Source organism: Cajanus cajan, chromosome 9 (genome assembly GCF_000230855.2).
Source record: "Cajanus cajan strain Asha chromosome 9, NIPB_CcT2T_4, whole genome shotgun sequence".
Classification (NCBI taxonomy): domain Eukaryota; kingdom Viridiplantae; phylum Streptophyta; class Magnoliopsida; order Fabales; family Fabaceae; genus Cajanus; species Cajanus cajan.
The window spans coordinates 29260361-29283513 of NC_138525.1; the positions used below are offsets into that span (position 1 = coordinate 29260361).

The window sequence follows — 23153 nt, forward strand, 5'->3', positions numbered from 1 at the left end:
AAAAGAATACTCATTCCAACACATGCTGTATCTATTTTTATTTTTCTAATAAAAATATGTAAAAACAGTGGAATAAACAATGATTAGCAAATTACAAACAACTCGAAGTCCGTAGACACACGAGAATGAAAAAGCTTCATCATAGCACATATTAGCATACGTAATACATTACTAGCAAATATAACATGCGTACAACTGTAAAAACTAACATGCTGACAATGTTGGTTAACATAATGCAAATACTACGATTCAGAGTTATAACTCACTTATTGCTATAAAAACTGCCTAATTATTCAACATCACAAATAGGGCTTTGCGTTTCTACTTGGGAACAAAGACAACATGATCCCGAGGTAGAAAGTGGCAAACAGGAACAGCCCCTGGTTGAACCTTAAGCACTTTGAAAGCCAAATGTTTGGGATTCCAAGGTGACGTGTTAGTGTGACACACTGCAACCGCTTTGACTCTGCTTCCATCAGCACCCTCCAACGGAACAGAATAAACTTTGGTGCTATCTGATTTGTGACAATAGAACACCGCATAAGGGTAACTCTCTTTGTGGCACACAACACCCTTCTCCCCACCCAACTTCTTAACCCCTGATCCTGCTATTCTGTATTCTTCTTGAAACTCGCTCTCTTTTCTCACTTCCGTGGAAAAAGCATCAACACTGTTCCCGAGCTTGGAAGTGGCGAAATCAACCATGGACTCGAGTGAAGTCACGCAACGCTTCTCCTCTCCTTTGATGCCACGCTCTTCACACTCACTCACTGTGTTCTTAACAGTTTGAGCCTCATCTGAGCCTGGCGTGATGGAGAACTTGTTGAGTATGTCACTGACCTTGTTTGATGAAAAGGGTATGGAGTCAGCAATTTTGCGAGGCAAGAATGTGGCATCAACGTTTAAGGTGTGAGTGAAGTGTAAGTTAAATTTTGTTCCATGATGCAAGTCCTTTTCCAAGAAGAAGAGTGCCACATTGGGGTGATCACGTAATTGGTTATCGCTGGCTGCATAATTGTAATCAAATGGAGAGTGTGGGCCCACTCCAACATGCACGGGCTTTCCCTTTGGGCCTGTGTGCACATTCACTCCACCGTTTCCTCCACCAACATTAACATCAGTGCCACCTCCTTGTCCTTGGTTTCCCTTTTCTACACCAACATTTACACTACCGTTCCCTACACCTACAGAGGTGTCTTTCTCTTCTCTCCAACCTGCTTAGTTTTCAGGTTTCACTTAAAAATGAGTAAACTCAAATTAAATTCAAGTATGTTCTTGTTACCTTAATTATTTGTTTCTTCAGTTTACCGAAAATGATTTTAATTTAGGTTTTAGTTGTAATTTTTTTAAAATATATTCCTTATGCTTTTCTATCATTAGTCCATTAAAATATTGCAGAAAATTATAAAATATTACCTTTAGTTTTAATTATAAGTAATAAATTATTTTTTTAATCTTAATTATAAGCAATAATTATTAATTTTTAAGTTACTCAAGCTTCAATTCCTTTTATGTTGTTCATTTATTGTTAATCTATTTCCTATGTATTTACTTATAACTAACATTAAATATAATTAATAATCACTTAAAGTAGATGATATATTTGGAATAAAACTTTTTCTTATCGGTAAAAATGGTAGATAGGGGATGATACCTCATGACTAATAGACAAGGAGTCAATGACATGTTAAGAATCTTCATACTAAATATTATTGTCTACTTAGTGGTTATTCGAAGTTTACCCATATTATTATTTTTTGATTTTGATAATTAATTTTATATTGGGTATAAAATAAATACAAACCTTGTTACATTACACTCTAATCGTATTATCCAAAAATGGTTCAAAATATCTCTTTTCTTTGTGAATTCCTTCCTTCAAAGTTGAGTTAAAAATTATATTTTATTTATCTTTTTATAATAAGTATTTCATACACGGGGTTAGGTAAAAAATTTTCATGTAATTCAGTAAAAAGAACAAAAATTCCATTACACAAATAATTCTATTATTGCTAAATAGATACATGTGATTTGATAAAAAAAATGACAACAAATCTTAGAATATTTTTCTATAAAATTCACAGTAAAATTGAAAATGTTTAGGGTGGAAATGAAGAAATGTTTATAGTACCTAAATTGAATCATATGCAATTGGAAGTAAGATCAAAATGAATAAATATTTTGACTCATATTAAAGTTATAGCCAAGACAACTATGATTAATAACCATGATTATATGATTCTTTAAGAGATATAATATTTGTACAATAACTTTCTATAATATGCTATTTTGTTTTATCTCTATTTTATTGCACATTTATCTCTCTTTTAATTATACAATATCATATAAAAAAATCATTGTATAATAAAATTTCTTGCATTATTATTTAAGTTTTACAACTGCAAAGTGAAGATTAGGGAAAACAAAACTAGTCCTTTCCTGAACCACTGAGAAATTATTACATAGTTTGAGATTATATGGTTCCAACTAATCTTCTTATAACATATTGGCTATTTTTTTTATAAATTAAAAATATAGTTGTGTGTCACATGAAACTTGTCCGGGACCATAATTCCAAACCATGTAAGAAATTTTCCTTATCACATGCATGAATTAGAATTATTTTTCTCATTCTCTTGTAGACTTTCTGGTGTCAGAAAGTTAGTGGTATATTCTTTTAACACATTGTTTATCATTAGATAAATTTTATACTAATTTCATAAAATAAAGAATAAAACTCAATTTCGTTTATCTTTGTTAAACTTAATTATCCGATAATTAGTGTTTTAAAATTTGTTATCGCTAGTAAAGTTTTATTTTCAGGACTACTACTGGCCTATAGCCCTCATTGGTACGTGTTCCTCTCGCAACATACGCTGCATGTCTACACATAACACACAAATATAACAACACACATATATTGTTGTGCAAAGTCCTGAAAAAAATATAGAATTATTCTTAATTTTTTTGGATCTTTGTGTTAAATTGTTGTTATTAGAACATGAAATTAAGCAATAAAAAATAATATTGATGAATGTATAATGGCTACGAGAATTGCCAATAGTATACTGACCAGGGTGTAGCAAATCAGTGATGGCTTTCGGCATTGGTGTGGTGGGAAGCATGGACTTCCAGTAAAATTCAGGAGGTAATGCAGCATTAGTTGCCATAACAACCTGCATTTCGTAACATAACCTCTTTAAATTCTCATATATGACACAATCATTTTCACATGCAAATGGCTAGCTAGTAACTTAGGACAAAATGTCGATATTATTCTCCCTTTAAAATTATAATTTTATCTCAATAATATGTGATAAAAATTTCATGATAATACTAAGAGAAATTTTTTAATTATAATTAGAAAACAATATCAAGAATGCCTGTGACTATGTATTTAAGTTTTGTTTTTAAAACAACTATTCACTATGTCCCGTAAGTGTCATTCTAAATTATTCACATAGACAAAAAAAAGGTTAATAAATAAATAAAAGAGAATCGTGGATGTTTTGTTTTAATATCATGATTATAAAAAATAAAAATAAAAAAAGGTGCAAAAATGAAAATTAACTTTATTATTAATTTTTTTTTTATTAGAAATGATGAAACAACAATTTTTTAAAAAAATATTATTAAAGGTATAACTAAAAAAAAATTAATACTACATTAAAAAACTAAAATATGCAACACTTATTTTAAGACTTATTTTTAGTTATTATGCAACACTTATTTGAAAGGAGTATTATATATTCAAAGAAAAGTGGATGGTGTGAAGAGGTGGAGCTCACCATGAGAAAAGTAACAATGGGAAGAATGTGAAACTTCATATTTGGTATTTGGAGAAGTGATCAAATGATGTTGAGAAGGAATGAGAAGCAAGTAGCTTGTAACCTTTATATATATAGTGAATGGTTTGTGAAAATGAATTGTTTGAATAGGGATGTTCATCAGCTTTATCATTATGAACTTCAATTCAACTAAACTTCCCGTGGCTCAACGATTTTTAGTTGCTTTTATATGCCAAGAGACAGGTGGCTAGAGAAAAAAAACAGAGGGGACGAGGAGAATTGATTAAAATCAAGTAAATTGTAAAGGGTTTGGTTGAATATGGTTCAAACCAAGAGAAGTTACAAAGTAAAGGGATAAAGCAGTTGCATGACATGTATTTCATGACACCAAATTTACTACTTGATTTATTACAAGAAGGGTTTTATAAGAGAAGATACCCCTTGCACGGGTAATTAATGTAAGAAGATTTTACCATAATTCGATCATAAATTATTATTAATGACAAGTTTATTGATTTTATAATAACTACTTTAAAATGATTATCATGATTTCTGATTAAATTATAGTATAAAAATATATTAATTATTTCATAAAATTAAACTCTTTATAGATATATATTCTTTCGGATTTCATTCTCATTCTATTTTCTTCTTATTTTTATCTTTATTTTTTTATCATATCATTTATTATATTTAGCCTAAACTATATATTTAGCCTTCCTATCATTTTCAATTTGTGATTTTAGTCTTTTTCTTTAGTTATTAGTCCTCAATTTCTAAAACTATGTAATTTTAGTCTCGTCAAGAAAATTAAAATGTTTTAGGGTGTTCATAACCCTTCTAGGAAACTAAAAAGAGATAGTCAACAGATCCAATGAAAATCTATGGGGGTTGTGGGTCAATTTTGTTATCCACAATTCATTATCATACCCTTGAGACCCTAAACCCTACAAGGTATGGATGTGGCGAAGATTCGTTCTTTAAACGTTTTGTTTCTTCGTGAAGTTTGAAATGAAAAGTGCTGAGAGACTATTTTTGCTTAATCAGTCAAGTTTGAGTACGTGCTTAGAAATGCAATTGTATTCAACTTACAAAATTTCATACCTTCATAATGCATAACCTTCTTCTACTCCAATGGAGTTATTTTAAGAAGTAAATTAAGAGGTAAATTAATGTAGTTGCAGTTACAAACTTTGAAGACAATTTCTTAAGTTTACCTATTTTATTAAACAACTTTGTATTGCCAAATAGTAAGAAAAAAAAAACTCAATTACAGTGAATTCTAACAAAATTAGTCAAGTATACCAACTACCACTACAAGAAAATGACGATTTTGCGACAGTTATATGACCTACATTACGACAATTAGAACTGCCGCAAAGACACCATTGCGACGGTTCACCAACTGTCGCAGAAATGTCCGTCACGAGTGAATTTTGCGACGGTTACTGGAACTGTTGCACAAACCGTCGCAAAATTGGAATTGAGACCCTTACAGCACCCCGTCGCACTAACTGCCTCTAAATCAGTCGCTAAATATTTATTTTTTATTTTATTAAATTTTTAGATGTCTCAAATTCGGTTGCTATTCTTCTCAAGGATTTTATTTCACAATACTTCACTTTTTAGCATGTTTTGTCTTTACTTACACAGTTTCTGGGAAACTCCCCAGAAGGTCACCCATCTCTGTATTACTCCAAGTCAAGCACACTTAACTGTGGAGTTCTGATGAGATAAGCTACAGAAAAGCAAATACATGTTGTCAGTATAAGTAGTACAAATTAATTCATTTAAGTCATTCTCAACTATACAATCTCATACTTATTATACTATCTTTGGATCCCTCTTATTCCGGTGTGTTCGAATCGTTATAAATATATAATAATTATATTACTAATAATAATTATATTATATTTAATTAATTTTTATTTATATATATACTTACTTTTATAATTAACAATTTATTTATTTCTATTTAAAATTAATATTATGATATAATTAAAATTATTTATTATAAATTTAAAAGTTAAAATAATAAATTATATATTTTAAAACAAGAAAGGTTATAATAACACCGGTGTAACTTTTACTAGCTTAATAATCTTATATTAAATGTGAATTTTGTAAATCCAACCGTTGGATTGAAAGTTCATATCACTTTATATGTTTATATCGAATTTTGTTAAAATTGAACAACTTGAAGGTAATCAAAGTGTTCATATTTTAGTATATTTTGAAATGTATATATTACGTCAATTTTTTTATACAAGAATGAAGTATTAAATCATCTTGAATTAATATAAAATTTTGTATATATGATCTAAGAGTAAAAAAATTTCAATCTAACGGTTAAATTTATAAAATTCACATTTAATACAAAGTTATTGAGCGGTGTAATACTTAGTAAAAGTTACACCAATGTTATTATAACTTTTCTCTTTTAAAATATTATTTTTATAAATTAAATTTTAACATTTTAAATAAATTATTAATTAACTTAATTTATTTATTCATCTTAAATCTAAGATATAAAATTCAAAAAATATATTTATCCTTGTTTTATTTTCTAATCGATTTTTCTATATTAATTATTAGTAAAATTTAATAAATTTTAATTTAATAGTTGGATCGATAAAATTTAACTTATACCATGAGTTATTGAGTGGAGTAACTTTATTAAGAGTTACTTTGTGAGTCATTTGATTTCTCCTCCTCTCTCTCTCTCTCTCTATATATATATATATAATTTTTTTTAATGATAATTGTGTATCTCATATTAAACAAAATATATATAAAATTGTTAATAAAATATAAGTTTATTAAGATAATATAATACTTCCAAAAGAAAAATATTACTTTTGGTCTAATCTACTATTAAATGTATTTTTAATCCTAAACTTTATCAAATTTCACCATAAATTTTGAACAAAATAATACTTAGTTTGTACTAAAAATAACTTTTAAATTCTAATTAAATAGGGGTTATATATATATATGTGTGTGTGTGTATTATATTCAAACCTAGAAGTGATTTTTAAGTTGTTATTTGTGAAAAGATAATTAATTTATCAAATATCTCTTATTTAATTAACCATTAAAATAATAAATTTCATAAATTATTTATTATATTTTCAATATTCTCGATTTAGTTCACAATTAAGATGTATTATTAATTTCACTAACACATAAAAAAATGTAACACACACACACACACACACACACATATATATATATATATATATATATATATATATATATATATATTTATTTATTTATTTTTAGCTTCCTAAGATTAACATAAAACTTTTTTATTCTAAACTAATTTAAAAGATAGAGAAGTAAAATTAATATAGTATATTAAAGTATTTTTTCCTTTTTAACATTTCTAAATGTAATTACATGTCATTATGATTTTATTTTTCTATTTTTTATTGAAAGTAAAATTATATAATTTTAGAGTGTGCATGACTTTGTGTGAATTTTTATTTCAATTTTTGTCTTGTAAATTGCGACGGTTTCTCTCAAAACCGTCGCAATGTTGAAAAATTTTGCGACGGTTGGGAGAAACCGTCGCGATGTTGGAAAATTTTGCGACGGTTTTGGGAGAAACCGTCGCAATGTTGAAAAATTTTGCGACTGTTGTGAGAAATCGTCATATGAAGGGTCGCAATACCAAAGCGACGACGGTTTCAAGATAACCGTTGCAATTTGTCCGTTGCAATTCATCATTTTTCTTATAGTGTACAAAAAATTGTCATCATGAATCAAAAGTAACCAATAACTTAATACACAATAATACATCACAAAGTCAACAATAAATAATCCCTAAAACAAAAATAAAGAATACAAGATTTCAAACCTTCAAATGCATTCTTTCCCTATCGAGCTAGCTAGCCTCCATGTTCCACGTTCATGTACTTGTCGAACTAGCAACAACATTCATGGAGAAATAAAGATGAACTATGTAAGAGTTTTTCTTTAATAGAGAAGGCAAACCCTAAAATAAAATTAAAGAATACGATCTTTAAAATTAAACCCTAAATTAAAGAACTTCAAGTATTAAAGTGAGTAACCTTCTTATGTTCTGCCAAACCACATTTACAGAAAAACGAACAAAGATACAAATGAACACTACACCAAAATTAATTTTTTGTGGCAATTAATTTATTATTTAGCGGCCATATAAATGACCATTATTCTTTTTACCAGCATTTAAATAAAGGCTAGTGTATCCAGTGGCGCTAATACTATTACTGGCATTTATATAAAATGCTGGTAAAGATCTACTAAATTGTCGGAAAAACTTAATTTTTTTAGTGGTAATTCTAGTAGCCATTTTAAAGGCTATTAAAAGTTATTTTTTTCAATTGTCTCCTTTACTTTAAATAATTTATTCATATAATTTTCTTTTCTAAATTCATAACTTATATACCTTTTTTTATCTCTACTCGATGTGGAATTTGTAAGATGAGGATTTTTTTATTTATATAATTTTTAATTATCTTGTCTCTTAAGAAATGTGAGATTTATAAGGAGAAAGCTGCTCTCTAATTGTTTTATAACATTATTGAATTTGGTAATAATGTGTGATTTGATACTAATTTAGAATAGTGAATTAGGAGTCAACCTTATAAAATGAACCTATAAAGTAATAGTTATTACTCACTTATATACTATTTAATTATCTTATCTCTAATCGATGTGAGACTTAGTTTTTTCTAATAAATAATTGTCGCTAATAGTAAACTTTAGTGTAATATAAATACATTTTTAGTGGCTATTATATATTAGCCATTAATATTTTTATATATGGCGGCAATTAAATTATTACCATTAAATAATTGTTGTTAATAACAAATTTTGTTGTAGTGGAAGATGGAGAAAGGGAAGTCTAATGTAGTATGTGGCCTATGTGTTTATAGGATTTTGGGAAAAATCAAAGAAGAAAAAGGAATAGAGATATGGTAAGTGGTAATGTCGTTGTTAGGGTTCATAAGAGCTGTCATTGAGAGACTTGAAAGTGTTGTCTTATTCTCTCTCATGAGGGAAAGAAGCTATCACATGTTCACACCAATGTTTGGTGTTTTTGGTCTAGGCCTAAGCTCATTTGTTATATAAGAAACAATGAAAAAAACATGGGATTTTTCTAATATGTAAACTATATGCGAGTAGATCGGATTTCGATGGGTTTAAAATTTCAAATTTGAACTCATCCATTCAAACCCACTATTATCCAAAATTATCAACCCACATTACTTGATGACTCGTTTGAAACTACCCATGAATCTTTTGTCTTGTAGTTTATTCGGGTTCGAGTTGGGTTGCAGATTTTCACGCACTCCAAATTATGGATTATAGTTTGACTTGAGGTAGTTTAGATTTTACTTTGACTTGCTAATATGGTGACTCTTGTGATTAGTATTGAAGAAAGAGAAAATAAAGAGTTCACTTCGATAATAGTGAATGAAAATTTTAGTTTTAGTTTAACTTAAATATATTTTTAATTTTATAATTTGATATTTTATTTTTTTAGTCCCATAAAATTATTTGTTATTATTTTATACCTTAAAACATATACCTAAATGGCTAACATATGGTGGTATGGTGACATGACATTCGACATGTCATGTTAGCACTTAATTAAACTTTTTTAATGGTAGAAAAAAAAAACACACAAAAAAATTTACAACTAAAATGTTTGAAATGATTTTATGAAATTAAAAAAACAAAATAATCGAACTATAAAGATTAAAAATATATTTAAATTTAAATTTAATAAATATTTTTTTTTGATACAAGTACATTAAATACTAAATTCTTATGTAGCTTTTGTTCAATAAATTTCTTTTAATAGTCATTTAAGTAGTTAACATTCATTTTATCAATTGAAATAAACTATGCACAACATTAAGTGTGTATTTATATAATGGTTGAACTAAACATAACGTAAATTCATTAATACATTTATTTCTATGTTTATGCATAAAAACGTGTGAAATTTATGTTTAAAGGATTTCAAACAATTTCCTTAACACAATAACTGGATATAGAGCCAAAAGATGGCCATAATTTGTAACATATATAAATGAATAAATTAATATTGTGCTCCCAACACTTAATGGTTGAACTTTATTATGAGTTAAATTGCAAACCACCAATTGTTTAATTCAACTGGGTAAGCTGAGAACGAGTGAAAAATAAGTGGCTTGCAAGTTGCAACCTTAAATATATAATAAATAAATGAAAGAGACACGTGTCAAATCAAGAGACAAAATTTTTTTAAAAAGTGAAAGAGTGACAAGAATTCTAGGTTAGGTAACACGAAATTCTTTCCAAAACTTATCAAACAATGTTAGAGTGTAGCTGAAAGTGAAAAAAAAAAAAACAACAAGAAAAACATCTTTATTTAAGTCGATTGTTACTTTGACTCTTTGACAACTATTTTAGAATCAAATTCAATTAGAGTTGGTTATAAAACTAGTTGTAACATATATTTATCATCTCAAATAGATCTTAATTTTTTAATGAAGAGTTAAATAAATTTTTATGTTTATAAATTTTTTAACAATTTAATTTTTAATTTTTATTTTTTGTGAACTTTAATTCTTTATTAATTTTCTTCACATAAATTAATCTTTGAGGTTAAGTTTATTTGTTAAATGATAATATGTCTTAATAAATCATAACTGACATAGTTAATTATTTTTCACATGACTGTTTAATAGATATCAAATCATACACATGTAATTTTATTATTTCTTTTTATGATTACAAGGATGAATAGTTGTTTTAATTACTTCTTTTATTTTAAAAAAAGATTCTTTGACCATGATCAAATAGAAAAAAATTGTGTATTATAGGAGTGGCAAAATGGGTCACAACCTACAGGTTAATCCATTAGCCTATTAAAAATTGGCAATTTATGTTAGGTATCTTAGTCTGCCACCCTGTGATATGAACCCTTTTAGCCTTTGATAGGATTTTGAATTAGGAATTATAGTTGCTACCTTGGAAAATTAGACCAAAGGAAAACAAATTAAAAATCAAACAAAGGTTGCCTAGAATTAGGTGTTAATTAAAAAGGGAAAGAAGAGAATAGAAATAGAATCAAAATTAGCATGTGACTTGACAATTCAGGCAGAATTATGCAATTGGGAAAGAAAAGAAATGGAGTGAAAAATTGATGTCAGGTGTAACACTCCCGTGAGGAAGATAAGCCTTAAGATTAAACACACAAAGGAGTGATTTCCTTTGATAAACCTCAATAATTGGATTGACAAGAATCCAAGAGAAAATTCTCTCTCAAACAGAGTTTGTTCACAAATGATGATCTGATTGTTCGTTTCCTATGTGTAGCCTTATAAGGATTTTTACCCACTCATCATAGGTTACAAAACTCTAAAAAATCCAACATAAAAATAAATAATTGGCAGCCTTAATTAAAATACAAATGTAACTGCTCCAAAAATAATGATATGCAGCTCACCAAATTAATAAATATGGTTTCCCATTATAAGAAAAAATAAAACAGCCACATAATGTTTAATTTAGAACAAAATTCAACCAATAATCCAATAAGTCTGGTCGCCCTAAATTCAGCTCCAATTAATTCTCCAACTAAATTTAAAAATGCACAACATTCTCTTGAACCTTGATACAATTGATTACTTTGTGCTTTGCATTTTCAAGGCTTGGTCTCACCTTAATAGTTGTTGCCAGCACTTGTTGTAAGGCTTCCTTGACCTTCCTTGTCCTTGCCCTTATCATTGGTCCTCCAAGTCCTTCAAGTGCTTTAGGCTCCTTACTCTTGGTCATGTCCTCATCATTCTCCCCTTCTTGAAGAGGATTTGTCCTCAAATCAAAAACATCATCATCTGCATCAAAGAGAGTTAAGTTAGACACATTGAAAGTAGCACTGAAATTGTACTCACCAGGTAGATCAATTTTATATGCATTGTCATTGATCTTTTCTAGCACTTGGAAAGGACCGTCTCCCTTTGTTTGGAGTTTTGACTTTCTTTGTTTAGGGAACCTTTTCTTCCTCATGTGTACCTAAACCCAATAACTAAGTTGGAACACCACATTCTTTATCCCTTTGTTAGCTTGCCTTGCATAACTTTTATTCTTCTTTTCTATCTGAGCCTTCACTTGCTCATGCAATTTTTTGACATATTCAGCTTTAGCCTGCGCTTCTTGATGCTTAAACATAGAAATGTTAGGCATAGGCAACAAATCAAGAGGAGCCAAGGAATTAAATCCATACACAATTTCAAATGGTGGACATTAGTTGTGCTATGGACAACCTTATTATAAGCAAACTCAACATGAGGCAAACATGCTTCCCAAGACTTAAGATTTTTCTTTAATACAGTCCTAAGCAATGTGCATAAAGTCCTATTGACTACCTCAGTTTGACCATCACTTTGTGGGTTACAAGTAGTAGAAAATAACAATTTAGTACCAATCTTACCCCACAAAGGTCCTCCGAAAGTGGCTACGGAATTTTGCATCCCTTTCACTTACAATTCTCCTAGATAGCCATGGAGCCTTACTATCTCATTGAAGAACAAGTCATCCATGTGACAAGCATCATCTATCTTCTTGCAAAGTATGAAATGTGCCATCTTAGGAAACCTGTCAACCACAACAAACACAGAATGTATTCCATTCCTTGTTCTGGGAATTGGATGCCTATACTTGATGGTGATGTTGTTTATGGCTCTACAATCAGAACACATCCACCATGAGTTATCCTTCTTGGGCACTAATATGACAGGTACAACACACAGACTTATGCTATCTCTCACCCAACCATTGCTCATGTGTTCAACGACTTGCCTTTCAATCTCCTTAGTCTCTTATGGGTTACTCCTATAAGCTGGCCGATAGGGCAAAGAAGCTCCCAGAATGAGATCAATGTGATGGTCAATTCTCCTCAAAGGTGGCAAGCCATCTGGTACACTTGCTAGAAAAACATCTTCATAATCCTGCAAAAGAGACTCAAAGGCAATTCAAACTTGTCGAATTGGTTAGCATACAAAATCTGACTTTGACAAAATAATAAGTAGAGGGGTTGCCTTACGCAAAGCACCCTCCTTATGTCCCTTTCTCTTGCTAAAAAAAGTTGTTTGCCCCTCAAGTGTTTCACTATTTTTCTTTTTTCTCTTTTTCCTCTCAAGTGTTTCACTCTTTCTCTCAATTGCTATCTTTTCTCTCATTTTGATTTGATCCTCACACACCTCTCTAGGAGTCAAAGGCTTGAGAACCACTTTCTTATCCTGATACACAAAAGAGATTTTGTTAGTAAAACCATCATGGATGGCTTTGGTGTCATACTGCCACGACCTCCCCAAAAGAATATGGTTGGCCGCCATTAGAACCACATCACATAACACCTTATCTTGATATTTCCCAATGGAAAGAGACACCTCCACTTGTTGCCTCAGTTGTACTTCTTCTCCTTCACTATGCCATTGAAGCTTGTATGGCCTAGGATGGGGTTTACTTCCCAAATTCAGTTTTGACACTAATGTTAAACTCACCATATTTGTGTAGCTTCCCCATTAATAATCACCAAACAAACCTTACCATTAATTGAACATCTTGTATGGAAAATGTTCTCCCTTTGAGATGCATCCACGACTTTGATCTGGCTTCCAAGCATCCTTCTAATCATATACAACTCTCCCTTCGTAGCCACCACCTCTTCTTCACTCTCCTCTTCCTCTCCACCACTAGCTTAAAATTGGCTTGTGTACTCCCCATTATCCTTGAGAAAAATTGTCTTCTTTGCAGGACAATCATAGGCATAATTTCCCATGCACTACAATAAATATTAGATATAGTGACATGCAAAAAGTGTCACTATAAGTATAATATATGTAGGTATAAATCTATTTGACATATAACTACACACAATTTAGTGTTGATTTTGAATGAGATTTAATAACATATTTTGTGTGTCACTATAGCTTATACCCACACTTTTTAACAATATACCAACATATATTATATTTATTGTGTAGGTAAAAGTAGTTTTTAGTAACACATATTGTGTCACTATAGGATGTGTGTCACTATATGGATATTTCCTTGTAGTGATGCCTAAGCACTTGAAGCATTTCACTTCTCTAGTTCTTTTTGGTGGATGGTCAACTTGCTTCTGAGATGTTTTACCATGGTTAGAAAGTGTTGCATTGCTAAAGGAGGCAACACCTTCTTTCTTGACAATTTGAAGGATTATAGCTAGTAGAACACTTCCTTGTTGTACTCTTTCTTTTTAACTGCTATTCTACTTGAATCGCTTTATGTAAAAGACCCCTAATGTCATGATTTAAACCATTAAGAAAGAAAACCATGGTTACCTCAAGATCTTCTTCAATTTTGGCTTGGATGATAAGCACTTCCATCTATTTATAATATTCTTCCACTCCCTTGCTTCCTTGAGACAATTTCTACAACTTCAATTTCAAGTCCCTATAAAAGCTAGATGGTATAGAGTGTTTCCTCGTGATCCTCTTCATTTTTTCCCAAGTGTCCACCATAGGATCTTCATTTCTTGTCCTCTTCCTCTGCAACTTATTCCACCAAATGAGTGCATAGTCAGAAAATTCAGCAGCTGCAAGTCTCACCTTTTGCTCCTCATTTTAATTATTGCAAGAGAACACATGCTTAATTTTTAACTCCCACTCCAAGTATGCCTTTGGATCACTACTACCCTTGAAAGGTGGTACATTCAACTTGATTCCTTCTATTCTTCCCTCATTCCTATTCGACCTTCCTCCTCCTCCAGGTGGGGTTCTATTCTCCAACTAATCCAACCTCTCATGGAACTCATCTTGTTGTTGCTTCATCAATCTCTCCAAATGTTGTGATAGTGCAACAATTTGAAATTGAAGATCATTGTTATTATTTCTTTCTGCCATGATAAACAAACAGATCAAAGGTAACAAGAACAAAAAATATAGTTATTGTTTGAGAAACCTTACACACTCAAGTGTTTGCACACAATTATGCTTTTACTATAATGAACACTCTTGTCTTTTTCCCTTATATTCCTCCTTGAATTCTTATCAAACCAAGAAGAGAAAACACAAAGAATACCCATCAATTAGTGTGCAGCCAAGAAATACAAGAAAAGCTAACAAAAAGACTTCAAATGATGACAAAATAGAAAGGAACAAGTACCAAGACAGCAACTCATAATTGAATACAAAGAAAAAAAAAGGAAAATATGAATTGAAATCAAACAAACAAAAGGACCAAAAAAGATGCAAAAAACTCATAATTGTATAACCAAACAAACGAAAAGTAGCAAAGAACAATTCCACTACCAACAAATAAGCATGACAAACATGAAATTATGTGGAAAACATTGATTAGAGAAGACAATTGATACTTAGGAATTTTATCAAACAAATAGTGTGCATAGGATATAACAACGCTATATATATGTTTTTTTATTCTGTTTTGTTCTTTCATTCTTTTTTTTTCAATTTCAAAATTGCACAGCTAGGTAATTTTTTTTAAGTTGGTTGAATTCTCGTTCCAAATTCTAAAAGATGATAGATGCAAAGCAATATGTATATAAAAATTGACATAAACAAAGAAAAAAAATGGACAATACCCATGGTGAACAGTAACGATGAACAATCATGAATAATGCACATGAACAGTGCATGAACAATATTGCGTGTAGAGTGAAACTTTAACCTTACTCTGAATACCACATGATATGAACCATCTTAGCCTTTGATAGGATTCTGAACTAGGAATTATAGTTGCTGCCTTGGAAAATTAGACTAAAGGAAAACAAATTAAAAATCAAACTAAGGTTGCCCAGAATTAGGCATTAATTAAAAAGTGAAAAAAGAGAATAGAAATGGAATCAAAATCAGTGTAACTTGACAATTCAAGCAGAATTATGCGATTGGGAAAGAAAAGCAATGGAATGAAAAATTGATGCTAGGCGTCACACTCCCATGAGGAAGATAAGCCTTGAGATTAAACACACAAAGGGGTGATTTCTTTTGATAAACCTCAATAATTAGATTGACAAGAATCCAAGAGAAAATTCTTTCTCAAACTAAGTTTGTTCAAAAATGATGATCTGATTGTTCCTCTCCTATGTGTAGCCTTATAAGGCTTTTTACCCACTTAGCATAGGTTATAAACTCTAATAAATCCAACATAAAAATAAATAATTGGAAACCTTAAAATACAAATATAACTGCCCCAAAAATAATGATATGTAGCCCACCAAATTAATAAGTCTAGTCGCCCATTATAAGAAAAAACAAAATAATAATGTTTAATTTAGAACAAAATTCAGCCAATAATCCAACAAGTTTGGCCGCCCCACATTCAGCTCCAATGAATTCTCCAACTAAATTTCAAAATGAGCGACATTCTCTTAATCTTAATACAATTGATTACTTTATGCTTTGCATCTTCAAGGCTTGGTCCCACCTTAATAGTTGCTGCCAACACTTGTTGTAAGGCTTCCTTGACCTTCCTTGTCCTTGCCCTTGTCATGGGTCTTCCAAGTCCTTTAAATGCTTTAAGCTTCTTGCTCTTGGTCATGTTCTCATCACCTCGCCTCGTTAGACTAAATGATAGTCAAGACAAGACTGGCCCACCTATTTTTCTTAATATTTATTTATTATTTTTTATGCAAGTTAAATTAAATCATTTCATATTTATTTTGTATATAATTTGTGATTTGTTGTACAACAAATCTGTTGTGCACTTAATTTAATTTATCAACTCTTATATATTAAATACAAACATCTATCTTACGTGAGTAGTTTTAGGAGTTTTTCTTCAACAAGAAAGTTTGTAGAATTTTTTTTAACTTCTTATCTAATTTGATTTTTATTTATCATAATTTTTTTTATTAATTAAATATTAATATTTTAAAATAAGTTATCTATAAATAAAAATTATTTTTTTATAATACAATTTATTTTTCATAAATCTAAAATATAATTTATACGTTTAAAATTACTTATGTATACTTATTTTAAATATTATTTATATATTCAAATATAGTATTTTTTTTATATAATGTATTATAAATTTTATTTACATATATGGAATATTAGATGGTTATGAATGGTTATTCAAAGAAGATGAGTTTTTTTAACATTTGAAGGGTATAATGATCCACTAAAAAGTGAAAATCAAAAGCGGTTATAAACTCTAATATCCCCTTTATAATAGGTATAGATGAACATTCATATGCATTGCACATACTTAAATACTAATTATATGTAATTTGAGATTTGTTGTACAATAAATATGTCACAAGAAGCTATGTATATTTATAATTACATATATATTTTGTTATGCAACAAATTTGAGATTTATTGTACAACAAATCAAATTAGTTCTAATTTGAGATTTTTTATTATTATTTAGGTACACAAATTTATACAGGTCTTTTAGATATTGAAAAAAAAAATATGTTGGAAGAATAACTCAAAATAAATATGCAAACTTTTGTATTTCTTTTTTTCCCCTTTTTTCCTATTTTTGTTTTTGTTTTTTTTCTTTATTTTTATTATTTTTTCGGCACACCGACCTTAAACCTAGCCTTAGGCAGAACAAGTCAAGGTGTCTGGCCTATTTTCATCTGGTGAGTTGGCCCAACCCGACCAATTTTTGGAGGGCCAATGGTGGGTCAAACCTAAATGGATTAGGCTGGTCCATTTTGTCATCCCTAGCATATTATATGATTTTACATTTACTGAATAGTCATGTGCACATCAATAATCGAGTCAATTATAATTTATTAGCATACTATCATTACTTAACAAAGAAGACTTAAACCTAAGAACCATTTTATACGACAAAAAATTAATAAAGAACTAATAGTAGATAAACAAAATTAAGAGAAACTAAAAATTAAATTTATAAAAAAATTGAAGGACTAAAAGTTTATTTAACCCTTCAATTTATAGTTAAATGATTTTATCCTTTACTAAAATGTTTAAATATTTCTTAATCTTGTAAATGGGAAAATCTTTACTTTTACTTCCTAAAAAAAATCTTCCATAGATCTTTCATATACCAGAAAGGTGCAGTAGAAGTGAAAAAGTGAGACTCCTAGGTATGTTTAGATGATTAATATAATCTAAAAGATTATTAAAGATGTTATAGTCGTTAATGGGCCTACCTATGGGCCTAAGTCCTATAAGGTTTGAAAAAACAATGATGATTAAAGAGAGAAAAAGAGACTTTTGCATTATTACCACATTAATTGTCATTGTTTTGTTATAAAGAGCATAGGTAAGAATCATCAGGACAAGGACTTAGAAGAAGGAGAATCAAAACGACAAAATTACTGATGTACCCTCATGTAGGTACATTTTGACGCCCATCATGGGCCCTATTTTGAAGGCCCATATTATTTGTTTGTTTTGTAGGAAGAAGATTTTGAGAAGGATGGTTACTACTAGGAAGAATACCAACTATGTTCAACTTGAACAAGTTTCAGAACTAGTGGCTATGGAAGATCAAACCGATCTCTCCGATGTTGTAAGGTTTCTTCATGAAGAAATGATAACTATTAGACAAGCTCATGAAAAGGATGCTCAAGAACTTGAAGCACTCAAGAGGGAGAATGTCGAGTTAAGGAGCTTGAATAGAACTTGGAACCCTAATGGTCAAGATAATAATGAAGTCTGATTATATCATGTACCAACAACTCTTCAAACATAGGTTCTGCCTGTATACTTCTCGGTCATTCCTGAGTAGGCTCCCCCTCAATTTGGAACAATAACCGGATCTTATAAGCTTCCTTTTACTCAAAGAATAATGGAGACAACATTATCTGACAATTGGATGAGCCTTCCTCTGGAAAAATATGATGGATCCTCTGATCCTAGTGAACATCTAAATGCCTACCTTATGCAAGTTACTCTACTGACACAGGAAAATGCTACTTTATGTCATATTTTCCCTACCTCTTTAAAGGGTCGAGCATTGAGTTGGTTCATTAAGCTCCCTCTGGGATCTATAAACTCATTTGAAGAACTGTCGTCCCTATTTACTATGTAGTTCACTACTAGTAACCGATACCAACTAACATCATTGGCATTGACTGACATGAGACAAGAGAAAAAAGAGTCTCTTCGGTCCTTCATGGATTGTTTTAATAAAATCGCCATGGAAATAAAAAATTTGAACCCTATAGTTGCTTTGGATAGATTGAATGTTGCACTACTACAAGAAATGTTACATATAGTGACATACAAAAAGTGTCATTATAGGTACAATATATGTAGGTATATGTCTATTTGACATATAGTTACACATAATATTAGTATTGATTTTGAATGAGATTTAACAACATATTTTATGTGTCACTATAGTCTATACTCACACTTTTTAATAATATACCAACATATATTGTAGTTATTATGTGGGTAAAAGTAATTTTTAGTGACATGTATAGTGTCACTATAGGGTGTGTGTCACTATATGACAATTTTGTTGTAGTATTAATACATAAATAATGAGTAACTATATGTCAAATAGTTACTCATTATTTAATAAAGAATGATTTAATAAAGAGAGCTGAAAAATACATGCAGATGGAAGAATTAGCTGAATCAAGAAATCAAGCAAGAGCCAAGACGGTCCCTAGTAAAAAAGAAAATGAAAAGGAAATGTATCAGAAGAACACGAGAGGGGATAATTCAAAAAGTTATCAGGCAATGGGACCTCGATACACAAGTTATATCACGCTAAATACTAGTAGAATGAGAATGGAGCAAACACTTGCCTTTGAAACTTTAACTATTCTTAAAAGAGCCCATATGCCCCTTAGAGTAGATCTATTGAAGTCATGCTCATATCATCAAAATCATGGACATTCAACCGAAGAGTGTGCAACTTTGAAGGACAAGGTGGAAGACCTTAGTAAGTAGGGACAATTAAAAAATTATATTGAAAAATATGGATTTAACATAGGAGAAGACTGTAGGGTAGAGAATTATGTATTTCAGGGAAAAAATATGGAGAAAAATGAAAAAAGAGTAGAGTGAGAGCAAAGCTGTTTTAGAGAAAGGAGAAAAGTCTTCGGGTAAAGATGAATAGGAAAGACTGAAAAAAGAGCTCGATCAAAGAGAAAGCTTAGGCAAGTCTATAGTTTCAGAGCATAAAGTATGATAAAAATGAACCTTGTATTTATAGTGGGGTAAAAGAAGGGGTTCAAAATCACATCTCCTCATTTATGTTTGATCCAACAGATGCAAATATAAGACTTTTCATATACACCAAAAAATTAAACCCCTCATTTAGTGAGAAAAGCATATGATAAAGGGTAACACCTTTTAAATAAAAAGACAACAGTCTTAGAGGCAAATAAATGCTAGGTAACATTTTAGGGTTAAAGGAGAATTGAAATGACTCTTAGGTTTTCTTTTAATTTTCTTAATTAACAAAAATCTGGAAAGTCTAGAGGCCTATATACCAGAGAGGTGCGACAAAAGTGAAAAAGCAAAGACCCTTCAGTATGTTCCAATGATTAATATAATCTAAAAGATTATTAAAGATGTTATAGTCGTTAATAGGTCTACCTATAAGCCTAGGCCTAATACGATTAATATAAATAATGATGATTAGAGAGAGAAAAAGGGGCTTTGCATTATTACTAGATTAATTTTCATTGATTTGTGTGATCTCGATGACTAACTTAGACATTTGAGTGCCTTTTATAGGTACCCTCTTTTTCCTTCTCCCACATGTGTATTTGAAGACTATCAAGTGTACTATAAAGAGTATAGGTAACAATCCTCGGGACAAGGACTTAGAAGAAGGATAAAGCGACGAAATTACCGATGTACCATCGTGTAGGTACACTTCATTTTAAGAATTATGTTAGAAGTAGTGATTCTTATTTTCATATAAGATTTTTTTGTGTTAAAATATAAAAACTACATATCCAATGCATTTTAAAAAAAAAAATAAGGAACCGGAAGGAAATGATTTTATTTTGAATGACTAATATCAAACATTTTTTTTATGTATAAAAGAATATTTTACTAATTCTATATTTTATTAGCATGACTTCAGTTTTTATCTTTAGTCCTCCGAAGATAAAGTTTAGTAAGTAATAAAAAATAAATGTGATTTTATATCACGAGCATATATTAATTAAGGAGTTAGGATTTCTTACTAGTCACAACCTTTAAAATTTAGCTTTTACCCAAGACATTTTTATATTGTTTCATTTTTTTATATATAAGATAATAAGTTCATATTTCTAATAAGTTTTTTTATTTGAAGACCAAAGATTAATGCCTCATTAGACAAGTGAAACCTGGTGGAAAAATCTTTTTCAACTTGTGTATAATAATGAAAATATTCTATTCTAACTAATCAAGTGATCCATCCCTGATGTATTGCATTATATACCTTACTAATGAGAATGAGCCTTTCTCTTTCAATAAATCATTGGGGGAAAAGGTGTAGAAAAAAGAAAAAAGAAAAGATTTCTAAAAGTAAAGATTTATTTTCTTTTATTTTCTCCCTTCTCTACGAACCAAACTTAATTCGAATTCATTATATGCCAGTCACTGTTTGTTACCTGTGAAAATGACTAACAACTGTCGTTCTGCCACTAATAAATTTTGAGTAGTTGTTTGTTATTTGATGCATATCGAAGTATCCTATTAAATCAATATACAATATAAACATAGACAATTAAAAAGTTTGAGGGTAGTACGTCAAATATATTTGCTACATATAACCATGTGTGTATAAATTTTAACTACATAAATAATAATAAATCAATATATAAAACTAAAATTAATCTATATTTTTTAAGAGTTTAATTTTCGTTTGTCATATTATACTATCAACCAACCAAAGCTTGTAATAAAAATTATTTTTTTAAAAATTATTATAAAGACAACAAATTTTATATGACAATTTATGATAAAATGATAATATAAAAATATTTATACAGACATTTAATTAAGTTCATATTTAACCGCAAGCGTGTAGTTCAGCGGTAGGAGTTGATCCACACTTAAGCAAGGTCAGAGATTTGAATCCTGCCTTGTTATGCAGCTGCGTTAAATCTTGGGGTCAGTTATCCCACCTTTGAGGTGTCTCGTTAAATCTTGGGGCCAGTTATCCTAATCTTTGAGGTGTCTCTAATGTAGCGAGGAGATTAGTCACTACTAACAACAATAGATACTCCAGAGACAAAAAAAAAAAAAACTAAGTTCATATTTTAAAACATAATGTTAATATAAATATAATATTATAAGTTTATATTTTTATTAATATCTATATTGAAAGAAATATATAAATTTTAAAAATATAAAATATCCATCTAAGTTGAGATCATATGACATATATGGTTCAAATCCATCTATAACACGTGTGAAGTTAAAATTTAAAAACTCAATCTCCAAAAAATTATTTTCTGACGAGCTCAGTTAATAAAATGAAACATATCTACCATCTGTCCAGAAATACTTATTGCAGATTAAAAGTGGGCGAAGCAGGGACAGTTGAAGTTATTAAAATTGTATGACAAATTTGGAAGTCAGATGCTATTTGAACATGTAACCGACCTTATCTGTGAACCATTCTTTCTAGAATATTTTTAATAATTTTATAATGTTAATTAAGAAAATATCATGCATAGATAAATGTATTTGATGTTTCAAAGCATAAAAAACAAAATAACTTATTTTATTAAAGTGATTAATTAAGAAAAAAATGGTATAAAAGAATTTAAAACTATTCTTTTCTAGCATGATAACTATAGCCTCTTTTAAAAAAAATTATTTTACAATATTTTTATGTTTTTATATAATTTTATTATTATAATTACGTATAATCGATATAAAGAAATCACATTGTGAATTGAGATAAATGATAAAAATTTAATTTGAAATTATGTTTTTTATGATGCAGTTTTTACACTTCTTATATTTATTAAAATATTTTATTTTGATAGACATATTTACTCAAAAAATAATTTTTTGATGTAAGAGTAAAATTTTTCAAATTATATATATTTATTGATTTTCAGTTCAACAATAATTAAAATCTTGAATCAAATTAAATTCGATTAACAAAATAATAATATATTTGATCTAAAAAAATTTAACATACTCTTTATTCGGTACGTACTCTTAGATATCATTCCCTATTTATTATTTTCCTCATAAAAAATATAATTACTAAAAAGGATGCATTTATGTCGGTGATTTATCTATTTGAGTGAAGTTATTCTAAAATGTAAAACCCGATTAGAGTTTCATATATAAAAATATATAATTATGTAATGTAATTATTTTGACCCATATCCTTTGCCTGAATTTTAGATCCACCCTCGGCTAT

At 29.5% G+C, this 23153-nt stretch overlaps 2 protein-coding genes across 2 annotated transcripts; both read right to left on the reverse strand.

Moving 5' to 3' along the window:
- Window positions 1-126: 126 nt before the first annotated feature.
- On the reverse strand, window positions 127-3925 carry LOC109809891 (BURP domain protein RD22). Its single transcript, XM_020373309.3, has 3 exons — window positions 3789-3925; window positions 3074-3176; window positions 127-1214 (listed from the first exon to the last, which is right to left on the reverse strand). The coding sequence occupies exons 1-3, from the start codon at window positions 3825-3827 to the stop codon at window positions 322-324; spliced, it is 1035 nt and encodes a 344-aa protein (XP_020228898.2). The 5' UTR covers window positions 3828-3925; the 3' UTR covers window positions 127-321.
- Window positions 3926-12646: 8721 nt separating this feature from the next.
- LOC145952065 (uncharacterized) lies at window positions 12647-13333 on the reverse strand. Its single transcript, XM_083064285.1, has 2 exons — window positions 12866-13333; window positions 12647-12775 (listed from the first exon to the last, which is right to left on the reverse strand). The coding sequence occupies exons 1-2, from the start codon at window positions 13331-13333 to the stop codon at window positions 12647-12649; spliced, it is 597 nt and encodes a 198-aa protein (XP_082920411.1).
- Between the last annotated feature and the right edge of the window lie 9820 nt (window positions 13334-23153).

What these genes read in the sequence shown, in the direction of transcription:
- LOC109809891 (XM_020373309.3), bottom strand. Translation starts at nt 3,827, where the DNA reads ATGAAGTTTCACATTCTTCCCATTGTTACTTTTCTCATG. An exon ending in CCATTGTTACTTTTCTCATG is followed by an intron (nt 3,177 to 3,788) that starts GTGAGCTCCACC and finishes TACGAAATGCAG; the next exon opens with GTTGTTATGGCAACTAATGC. An exon ending in CACTGATTTGCTACACCCTG is followed by an intron (nt 1,215 to 3,073) that starts GTCAGTATACTA and finishes AAAACTAAGCAG; the next exon opens with GTTGGAGAGAAGAGAAAGAC.
- LOC145952065 (XM_083064285.1), bottom strand. Translation starts at nt 13,333, where the DNA reads ATGGTGAGTTTAACATTAGTGTCAAAACTGAATTTGGGAAGTAAACCC. An exon ending in AGGAGGGTGCTTTGCGTAAG is followed by an intron (nt 12,776 to 12,865) that starts GCAACCCCTCTA and finishes TCTCTTTTGCAG; the next exon opens with GATTATGAAGATGTTTTTCT.